This window comes from Humulus lupulus, chromosome 9, assembly GCF_963169125.1.
Source record: "Humulus lupulus chromosome 9, drHumLupu1.1, whole genome shotgun sequence".
NCBI lineage: Eukaryota > Viridiplantae > Streptophyta > Magnoliopsida > Rosales > Cannabaceae > Humulus > Humulus lupulus.
The window spans coordinates 183,374,143-183,386,102 of NC_084801.1; the positions used below are offsets into that span (position 1 = coordinate 183,374,143).

The 11,960-nt window shown below is 38.0% G+C and overlaps 1 protein-coding gene across 1 annotated transcript; it reads left to right on the forward strand.

Annotated features, from left to right (window-relative positions):
* Positions 1 to 6,593: 6,593 nt before the first annotated feature.
* LOC133800416 (uncharacterized) lies at positions 6,594 to 10,429 on the forward strand. The gene is made up of 3 exons (XM_062238374.1): positions 6,594 to 7,019; positions 7,737 to 9,902; positions 10,421 to 10,429. Exons 2-3 carry the CDS (start codon positions 8,499 to 8,501, stop codon positions 10,427 to 10,429), a joined length of 1,413 nt encoding a protein of 470 aa, XP_062094358.1. The 5' UTR covers positions 6,594 to 7,019; positions 7,737 to 8,498.
* Positions 10,430 to 11,960: the final 1,531 nt, after the last annotated feature.

The following is an 11,960-nucleotide window of genomic DNA, read 5'->3' on the forward strand; positions in this document are numbered from 1 at the left end:
TTCAAGCTTAGAAATGATGGGTTTTCTGGGCACAAAGGGGAGGGTCGCGGCTCTGTTCCAGAGCGCTGCGGCCCTAGGATGAAAAAGGGCCAAGGAGGCTCGGCCATGGCAAGGGCCGCGGCGCATGTTTTGTTCAGCATGGGCTTGGTTCTGTTTTGAGGCTAGGGCCACGGCTAAGCTTCAAGGGCCGCAGCCCTTGGTTGCACACATGAGTTTTTTAGGATTTTAGGCACGGGAAAGTGGTCTAGTATGCTCGGGATTGGTTTCACCACCATGCTTGGTGGAATTTGGATTCCTGGGAGTTAGTCTTGTAACCGGAAACCTATATTTGAGTATTAATGAAACCCTATACTTTGGTTGTGACTAGGTGATAAAGGCTTAGGCTCGGGAACAGATCGTGCTTGAGGGGCGTTGCTCGTAATTAAATAATTGTACAGACTAAAGGTAAGAAAACTGCACCTAGTTGGATATATGTGACGGGACTAAGGGCTCCCTATTGTAAACGCTTGAAAAGATGGTATTATGCCATACAAGCCATTTAGTGAACCAACGGCCTAAGGGAGCCAAGGGTTTCACTAGCGCACAGGGTGCGGCTCGGCCACTGGTAGCCGATGACATCTTATTATGCACTGAGCTCGGTTTAAGCGGGCCGGAGTCAGTGGGTTAAACAGAGGGTGCGGCCTAAGTCGTCAGCCCTGAATATTAAGTGATCTGAGTGTTATATGTGATAGATTGTATCTTGAATCAGATTGTATGTGCTGAATATCTGTTGTGGATTATCTTATGGGAATACATGCATAATGAGTTAATTGTCTGTTATCATTGATTGAGTTGTATAAGATGTTTTCTTGCTGGGCCTTGGCTCACGGGTGCTACGTGGTGCAGGTAAAGGCAAGGGCAAATTAGACCAGCCTTGACTGGAGAGCTCAGCGAGCTGAATGTACATAGCCAGGTGCTCGGCCGCTACAGTTGAGGTTTAGGTAAGGACGTGAGACCTGAAGACTGTCTGTTTTGCCTTAGTATAGCTAGTGAATACTCATGTACTTTTGGGAGTCTGTAAACTTATTTCAACTCTATTTTCTTATGGGATCCCATGTTTATAATAGTTTAAATATGTGAGATGAGTCTTTTGAGACCAAAACATTTTTAACCCTAGCTCTTACATGCTTAGTGACACGTTTTTAAAATGCTGACTTGATTAGCGAGTCTCGCACCTTTATAAGTACACAGTGTAACGGTCTTGGCTATCCAGGGCGTTACACATTTGTGATGTTCACTTGAGACATCTATGTCTCGCTTTGCACCGTTAATTAGGGGTGAACATTTGACCCGAAAACCTGCCCGACCCGCAGCTCGAAAACCCGTTTTTTGGGAAAATCCGTCGAAATCGGGTGAAATCCGACAAAAGTCGGGTCGGGTTCGGGTTTGGAAATTTTTTAGCCTCGGGTTCTGGTTCAAACCCGAAATCCAAAAAAAAATGGTATTTTCGAAAAAAAATGGTATTTTTGAAAAAAAGTGTAAAAAATGGTATTTTTGCAAAATTTAGCTTTTCAGCCCAACCAAAAATCAAACCTGAAATCTGAAGAAAAAAAATGGTATATTTGAAAAAAAATTGTATTTTTGAAAAAAAAGTGTAAAAAATGACATTTTTGCAAATCTGGGCTTTTCGGCCCAAAATCACAAATGGCCCAGCAAACCCGAAATTACACTCGAACCCGAATCCGAGTGAACCTGAACCCAAAAAAACCCGAAAATTTCGGATCGGTTTCGGTACCATTTTTCTTAACCCGAAACCCGCAAAACCCAAACCCGATGAGCCCGAAACCCGAAAATCCGACTCGTGTGCACCCCTACTGTTAATTGCCATGTGCACTTTCCGTTCATGAACATTCTTGAGAATACTCCCAATTCTCATGAGAGGCGGCACCACCCCTAGGTCCATATAGGTAGAATTCTTACAGTATTTTGTTACCAAAAACACTTGTCTTTACAAGACTGAATTTTGTTAAAAAACCTTTCGGTTTTAACCCTCCACTTGGTAACACACAGGTACTCAATATCTCAGATGGGACTTGTTTTGAGTACAACTAATATTCACTTGATTGACTTGTTATTACCTATTGAACCTAACACTAGTTGAATAACTAGTGTTAAGATAGGTTACCATCAATCGTGAATCTCTTTAGGGAGTTTAAGTCTCATCCCTCGAGATTATGCAGCCACTAAATCCATTGTTAGTGGCTTAGTGAAATGATCCGTCAGATTTTCACTTGTTCTCACATAGGATATTGAGATGACTCATCTTTGAATCAATTCTCTTACATATCCATGTCTTAGACTAATATGTCTAGACTTCCCATTATACACTCTGATGTATGCTCTAGCCAATGTTGCTTGGCTATCACAATGTATCGATATAGTAGATACAATATCTTTGATTAGGGAAACCTCTATCAACAGATCCCTTAACCATTCGGCCTCTTTGCCGGTAGCAGCTAGAGCTATGAACTCTGCTTCCATAGTGGAATGAGATATACAGGTTTGTTTCTTAGAACCCCAAGAAATTGCACCTCCACCAAGTGTAAATACCCAACCAGTTGTGGACAAGTTGTCCCCAAGATTGGATATCCAACTTGCATCTATATATCCTTCTAATATCGAAGGAAATTTGGAGTAGTGAAGGCTTAGTCCTTTGGTTTTCTTGAGATAACCTAGGACTCTTCCAATTGCCTTCGAGTGATCCACACTTGGATCACTTGTAAACCTACTAAGTTTACTTACCATAAATGCTATATCAGGTCTAGTACACTGGGCAGCGTACATTAGACTCCCTATAGCACTAGCAAACTCCAATTGAGCCACCGCTCTTCCTTCATTCTTCTCTAGTTTTACACTATGATCGAATGGAGTATTGGCATCTTTAACCTTGAGATGGTTAAATTTGTTCAATACTTTCTCAACGTAGTGGGCTTGACCTAACGCAAAACCCCCACTATGTTTCTTTACTTTGATACCAAGTATGGTATCAACTTCTCCAAGATCTTTCATCTTAAAGGTTGATGATAGAAACCTCTTCGTTTCTTCTATCCCTTTCATGTTATTACTTAGAATAAGCATGTCATCCACATTTAAGCAAACAATGATCACATATTCCTTACAAGTTTTGGAATACAAACACTTGTCTCCATTGTTATGTCTAAACCCATTAGACATGATGGCTTGATCAAATTTCTCATGCCATTGCTTGGGAGCTTGTTTCAATCCATATAAGGATTTTACAAGTCTACAAACTTTATGTTCATATTTTGGTAGGACAAACCCTTCGGGTTGTTCCATATAGACCTCCTTATTGAGGTCGCCATTAAGGAATGCTGTTTTGACATCCATTTGATGAACATACAAGTTGTGTATAGAAGCTAAAGAGAACAAAATTCTTATAGAAGTTGTTCTTGCAACAAGCGCATAGGTATCGAAATAATCGATACCCTCCTTTTGCCTAAACCCTTTAGCTACTAATCTAGCTTTAAAGGTTTGGATAGTGTCGTCAGTGTGATATTTTCTCCTAAATACCCACTTACACCCAATTGGCTTAGACCCCGGTGGGAGTACTACCAATTCCCAAGTGTTATTGGAAAGAATGGAATCCATCTCATCATTGATGGCTTCTTTCCAAAATGCACTATCTCTCGATTGCATAGCTTTTCTATAAGTCTTAGGATCATTCTCAACGAGAAGTACAATAGGAATTTTCCTAATGACTTCCTCTCTATTTCCTTCTACCATTTAGAATGAAATTCATTGAGAATCTATCTCATCTACTACTAGACTTTTATGATTTTTAAGCCTTTGACTTCTTCTAGGTTCAAATGGTTGCTTTACATCCTTTTGAGAATTCTCCTCTTGAGAATCAACTTTGGATGTAGATGCTTGAGAATTGTTCTCATATAACAAATTCTCCTTTAGAGATATTGAAGCTTGAGAATTGTTGTCACATAACATATTCTCAAAAAATTCAACTTCTCTAGATTCAATCACAACATTAGACTCTAAGTCTAATAGCCTATAAGCTTTACTATTGTTGGCATAACCAACAAAAGCACACTTTATGGCTCTTGAACCTAACTTTGTTCTATTAGGTTCGTTGTTCTTGCAATATGCAAGACACCCCCACACTTTGAAGTACCCCATGTTGGGTTTTCTTCATTTCCATAACTTATATGGAGATATCTCATTTTTCTTCATCGGTATTCGATTAAGAATGTGACAAGCGGTTAAAAGCGCTTCACCCCATAAGTTGAAGTTCAACTTAGAAAACACCAACATAGAATTTATCATCTCTAGACAAGTCCTATTTTTCCTTTCGGCAACACCATTGTGTTGTGGTGTATAAGGTGCAGTGCACTCATGAATTATACTATTTTCTTCACAAAATGTATTGAATTCATTAGAGAAGTACTCACCTCCTGTATCACTTCTTAGCACCTTAATCTTTTTATTTAGTTGATTTTCAACTTCTAATTTAAACAATTTAAAAGCATCAAAAGTTGCATCTTTATGCTTTAAAAAAAACACATAGGTATATCTACTAAAATCATCTATAAAAGTAAGAAAATACCTTTTACCACCTCTAGTTAAAACATCATTTAATTCATAAAGATCACTATGGATTAAATCTAGTAAATTAGATGATCTTTCTACACTAGGAAATGGTTTCTTAATCATTTTCGCCTTAACACATGTTTCACATTTACCATAGCTTTTAATATTGCATGCAATCATACCACATTTTACTACTCTTTTCATGGTAGAAAAATCTATATGCGATAGTCTAAGATGCCACAAAAATAAAGAATTATACTCAACAATATAGGCAGAATTAGCATTTTTATTGATAACATTGAAAGTTACATCATTGGTGCACAATTTAACCATTCCCTCACAAGAGTACCCTTTTCCCAAGAATACATTTGATTTGGTAAGTATAAGTTTACCGGACTCAAAAATGGCTTTAATGCCAGGCTTGCCAAGAAAATCACCACTTACCAAGTTTCTACTCATTTCGGGAACATAAATTACATTCAATAATGTAACTTTCTTGCCGGAGGTGAAGTAGACTTCAATAGTACCTTTGCCAAGTACCTTGGATTTGCCCTCATTGCCCATTTGTATCTCATGGTTGCCCTTTGACTCTTCAAAGGTCTTGAACAATGATTTGTCATAAGTGACATGGACGGTGGCACATGTATCATACTACCACCATTTCACCTTGCCTTGGACCGCATTCACTTCACTAAGGGTAGCAACTATGTTTTCCTCTTGAGTTGCGTTCACCTTAGGTCCTTGTTGGTCTTTTCTATGCCTACACTCTCTAGCATAGTGACCCTTTTTCCCACACACAAAGCAAGGGCCTTTCTCCCCCTTAAACTTATTTGGGTTGGTTAAAGGTTTCTCATTACCCCTTTTTGTAGCACCCACATTATTTTGATATATATAGCCAATAATCACATGATTGCATTGCATTACATATCATACAATATGTATAATTTGAGCATATGCATATTCTTATAAGTGTTTTCATGTATAAGTATAAAAGTTGTGTATGTGATGTCTATATGTATGCTCAATATTATTAACCTTGTGGCATTTGAGTTGTCTTTTATGGGTGTTTGATGTGCTCAAGATATAAGAAAGTATGAAAAATATGGACAAGGCATGGAATTAAGTGTTGAAAGTGAGATATAGAAGGCAAAATAGGTTAAGTAGTGGAAAATAGTACAATGTCGATTACTAGTATTTCGATGTAAAATTGAGTATTTATGGATTTACCAAATGTAATCGAGGTATGATTAAGGTCTCATTGATGATGTAAAAATGGTTTTAGAACCATTAGATCAATTCTTGATGGGAGGTATACATAATCAGTGGTATTGATGCAAAGTCAAAACGAGCTTAGCATAAGTGCGCTACGCTCGATCGGGTAAGCATAACTATTGGGTATGAAGTCATATGGACCTAAGGTTTGGTATGAGTGTTTTACACATAAGGATAATAGGCCTAGCAGATGATTAAGTCGAAATTATTGAAGTGATAAGGTTTTCATAAGTCAAAAGGTGAAATGATGAGATGAAAGGTGTCAACTTTTGACAATAAGGCTAAATCATTGAAAATAAGGAATTTTCATCAAACCTTATCACTTTGCACGACCATTATTCTGAAAAACAGAGAGAAAAGAAAACCAAAAACCATTTCTTGGCTGGTTTGAAGAAATTCTAAGGAGATCCAAGTGAAAGCAAAGCCAAAGAAGTAGATTAAGCTTAGTTCTAGCCTTTTTATGGTAAGTTCTTGTACTTGGAAGTTAAACTATGTTTTTGAATTTTTCTGAGAACTTATATATGGTGTTTTATCCTTTTTAAGATATTTCTTGGGGTTTCCAAGTGGTTTGAGGTTTAGAAAAGCTTGAAGAGATTGTTTTCGCCGAAAAGTTGCTCGGTAAGTGAAATTTTGTGTTTTATGAGGTTTTTGGGATTCTTGGAGTACAAGATGATTTTTGGTTATTTGATTGAGTTTATAAGAGAGTATATATGTTTATAAATGTTTGAATATATGTGGAGACTCATTTAATTTGGGTGATGATCTAGGAGATAAGAATTTTATCAAAATCGGTATATGATAACTTTATGATGAATCATGTTGGTATTTGGGATATATGGTTATGGCAGGTTAATTGATGTTGATTATTGGTGTATTTTGATATTTGAGGATAGCTAAAATTAAGGGGAAACTCTGTCAAAATTTCCCCAAATGTCTAAGATAAATCTAATGCTCGATCTAGGTGGTTTAAGGCATTTTAGGCATGTTTTGGGTATGAAATTTGATATGAAGTCTTATGGGTATTTTTAAATGAGAGTTCAATGTATTACTGCCATCATTATGATGAGAAATCCATGCTATTGTCAGGATAAGCACATCAATACCTAAGACATCACTTGTTACACGGTGAAATATATTGTGGACAAAAGGTAAGTAAAGTACTCAACTGCAACACAAGAATTATGTGTTATGTGAAAGTATGCATTATATGAATATTTTGTGAGTAAGTGGTATTAACATACAGTGACACTTCATCATAAATTTGTATGCATGGCATAATAGTGATATGGTAAATTATTATATGATATAAGACCATGCATGATATTATGATGATTAATTATATGATGCCTTTGCAAGTTTTGTGCAACATAAAAGAAAGTTGTAATAAGAAGTTTAAGTTCAGTGCCACTGTTTTGAAAAGGCAAATGAAAGTGTTAATAAGTGTAAACGGAGGCCTATAGTAGGCTTATAGTGGCTGCCCAATAATTTGGGCTAGGTTTAGTGAACCAATTATATTGTTTGCCATATTTCCGTTTTTATTTCTCCTCCATATGAGTTATTGTTATATGTATTGACACCACAGTGTGTGGCCGCCTTAACTCTTGAGCCTGACGGGGCAACGATGGAATAAGGTTTTTAATGTGCCCTACTGTGGTGAAGGCTAGCCGGAGGAGAACCCATGGGATTTTGTATTATATGTGTAACAAGCCCTGCAGGCATTGACCAATTCAAACAGTGTGCACAATATTAAGGGGCCCAAAATTTATTAAGAAGTTGTATATGTCCATTGATATTGGGTAATCATTAGCATTGCATGCATTACTTTGCTTACTGAGCTTTAGGCTCACAGTTGTCTTGTGTTGCAGGTAGAGAAAGAAATATGTGAATGATATGAGGAGAACTGAAGCATGGTCCTGACCCTGATTTGTACATATGAACACATCGACCTTTTTGTGGGTTATTTCAGTTATCAATGAGATGTTTGTAATAAAGTGTGAAGTTATGTTTTGAAAATAAATTGGGTTATTTAATACTTATGTATAATATGTTTGAGACACACTTTATGTTTAATGTAAATAATGTGAAATAAGTTTTCAAGTTTTAAAAAAAAAAAAAAAAAAAATGTCCAGACTTCCGCAGAAATAAATTATGATATAGTTTTAAAACGTAACACCTCAAATATGGTTTTTAACTAAAATAAGTGAGGGTGTTACAAGTTGGTATCAGAGCGCCATGGTTAAAATGTTCTTGTAGACCGTTCATATGTACACATTGAGGAAAGGATAATGCTCAGTTCATCTGTAAGTTTTATGTGTGCATTTATTATGTGCTGGTTGCATGCATCATGTGCTTTATTGGCTAAATGACATAAGTTATGGACATTTTGTCTTAAAAGATATATAATAACACAGATGGATCATGAACATGGAATGGGGGCTACTGAAGGCTCTTGCAGCAATAAATATGAACAAGAAATGGCTCAACTTCGAGCGGTGGTGAATAGATAGGCTGAACAAATTGAGAAGTCGTTAGCAGAACAACGACAAAGGCAAGCACCAACACCACCTACTGAAACTCCAACACCTCCACAAGCTCCACCTCCACAAGCTCCACCTGCAGTGCACCCCATGGAACCATTATATGAACGGTTCCGAAAACAACGCCCACCAGTATTTGAAGGTAGCACTGACCCACTTGACGCACAAGACTGGAAGAGTTCTTTAGAAGACATCTTTGAGTTCATGCAACTAAGTGACAGGGAAAAAGTTTCTTGTGCTGCACATACACTTAAAAAGGATGCTAAGATCTGGTGGGAAGTGGTTAAGCAGACTAGAGAAGTGAATCAGATGACTTGGGCAGAATTTGAACTGGTCTTCAATGAGAAGTTTTATAATGAAGCTGTGTTGACTGCCAAAGTAAGTGAGTTCACTAGATTGCAACAGGGGAATCTATCAGTGGCTGAGTACGCCAGGACATTTGACCGGTTAGCCAAGTTTGCACCAGACTTGGTTAACACTGAAACTAGTAGAGTGAATCGCTTCCTGGAGGGTCTACAACCAGAATTGGCTAGAGATGTAGATATGGGACGTACAGGGCCTCTTTCTTATGCTCAGGCTGTGGAGAAAGCTTTGAGAGCTGAACACAGAGAAGAAAAAATAACAAAAGCTAAAGCTGCTACTAGCATGCCTCGTAGAGACACTCCATTCAACAAAGAACAAAGCCGCTTTCACAATGACAACAAAAGAGGGGCCCAGAATTTCCAATTTAGACAAGGACAGAATAAGAAATTTAAAGGAGGTCAGCAAAACAAGCAACCTGGATTCCAACAAATGCCACGATGTCAAACTTGTGGAAAGAATCATTTCGGGGAGTGCAGGCTTCTAACTAAGAGCTGCTTCAAATGTGGCAAGGGGGATCATTTTATCAAAGATTGTCCATTGATGAAGAACCAACAAATGAAGGATGAACCTCAGAGGACAAATGCTAGGGTGTTCACGATTACTCAGGCTGATGCTGATACCAACAACTCTGTTGTGTCAGGTGATATTTTTGCATCTGGTATTCTCACTCATGCATTAATAGATTCAGGTGCCACGCATTCATTTGCATCATTGACATATGTAAAAAGGTTGGGTAGATCGTGTGAAAAATTGTCAGAAGTTTTTAGTACAATGTTACCATCTGGAGAGATTCTGTATTCTACTCATTGGTTGAGGGGGGTTCCTATTTGCATTGATGGTAGGGAATTATATGCTGATCTAATAATGTTAGAGATGGCCGATTATGAGGTGATTTTGGGTATGGATTGGCTTTCAAAGTATAATGCCACTATTGATTGTAGAAGGAAAACAGTGATATTTAAGCCTTCAGAGGAAGATGAGTTTATGTTTACTGAAGCGACATCAAAAAGTTGCATTCCATTAATTTCTGCTATGAAGGCCAGGCGACTGTTGGAAAGTGGATGTGTGGGTTATCTCGCCAGTGTGGTTGACACGTATAAGGAGCAAAAGTTAAAACCGGAAGATGTACCGGTAGTTAGAGATTTCTTAGAAGTATTTCCAGAAGATTTACCGGGATTGCCTCCAGACAGAGAAATTGAATTTGTGATTGAGCTACTTCCTGGTACAGCCCCTGTGTCCAAAGCACCTTATAGAATGGCACCAGCAGAACTAAAGGAATTAAAGATACAGTTGCAAGAACTCCTGGATAAAAAGTTTATCAGGCCTAGTTTTTCACCATGGGGAGCTCCGGTGCTATTTGTGAAGAAAAAGGATGGGACGATGTGAATGTGTATTGATTATAGAGAATTGAACAAGTTGACAATCAAGAATAAGTATCCACTTCCTAGAATTGATGATCTTTTTGATCAATTACAAGGAAGAGGAGTGTTTTCAAAGATTGATTTGAGATCTAGGTATCATCAATTAAAGATTAGAGAAGAGGATGTACCAAAGACCGCATTTCGAACTCGGTATGGCCATTATGAGTTCCTTGTGATGCCATTTGGATTAACTAATGCTCCAGCTGCATTCATGGACTTGATGAACAGGGTGTTTAAGGACTACCTTGATAAGTTTGTAATAGTGTTTATTGATGATATCTTGGTGTATTCTCGATCCCAAGAAGAACATGAGGAACATTTGAGGTTGACGTTGGAGAAATTAAAAGAAAAACAACTCTATGCCAAATTTAAGAAATGTGAATTTTGGCTAGAGAAGGTGGCATTTTTGGGCCATATAGTCTCAAAAGATGGTATTGCGGTGGATCCATCAAAGATTGAAGCTGTTAGTAAGTGGGATAGACCAACAAATGTTTCAGAAGTAAGGAGTTTTCTGGGATTAGCAGGCTATTACCGAAGATTTGTTGAAGGATTTTCCAAGATAGCAATGCCATTGACACAACTCACGAGGAAGAATCATAAGTTTGAATGGACTGAAGCTTGTGAGAAAAGTTTTCAAGATTTGAAGCAAAGATTGGTTTCTGCTCCAGTACTTACTATTCCATCTGGATCAGGAGGACTTGTGATTTATAGTGACGCTTCAAAGCAAGGTTTAGGGTGTGTGTTGATGTAGAATGGCAAAGTCATAGCTTATGCTTCTAGACAATTGAAGGACTATGAACAGAAGTATCCAACACATGATCTGGAGTTGGCAGCAGCTGTTTTTGCACTAAAGATTTGGAGACATTATCTGTATGGTGAGAAGTGCGAAATATATACCGATCATAAAAGTCTCAAGTATTTCTTCACTCAGAAGGAATTAAATATGAGACAAAGGAGATGGTTGGAGCTAGTGAAGGATTATGACTGTCAAATACTTTATCATCCTGGAAAAGCAAATGTAGTTGCAGACGCACTGAGTAGAAAGTCTCATGGTAATGTGTCATTTTTGAGGAAACTGACAAGACCACTTCAGGAGGACATGTGCAGAGCGGAGATTGAGGTGATCACAGGAAGATTATCAGTGATGACTATTCAGTCTACCTTGTTAGAGAGAATCAAACAAGGTCAATGTGAGGATCCTTACTTGGTGGAACAAAAAGGTGAATTGGAAAGTGGGAAGGTCAATGAGTTTAGTGTGTCATGTAATGGGATGCTAAAGTTCAAGGAAAGAGTTTGTGTCCCTAATGATGAGGAGTTGAAGAGAGAAATCCTTACCGAAGCTCACAATACCTTGTATTCAGTACATCCGGGGACGACCAAGATGTTTAATGACTTGAAAAGACACTACTGGTGGCCCAACATGAGAAAGGATGTGGTCGAGTTTGTAGCCAAGTGTTTAACCTGTCAACAAGTGAAAGCTGAACATCAGAAACCTGCTGGTTTACTACAACCAATACGGATACCAGAGTGGAAATGGGAAGAGATTACTATGGATTTTGTAGTTGGATTGCCAAAGACTTCTAAACAACATGATGCTATCTGGGTTATAGTAGACCGATATACCAAATCAGCACACTTTCTTCCGGTACGCATGACTTATACTATGGATCAGTGGGCTGAATTATATGTTCAAGAGGTTGTTAGACTTCATGGAGTGCCAGTATCTATAATTTCAGACCGGGATGCTCGATTTACTTCATTGTTTTGG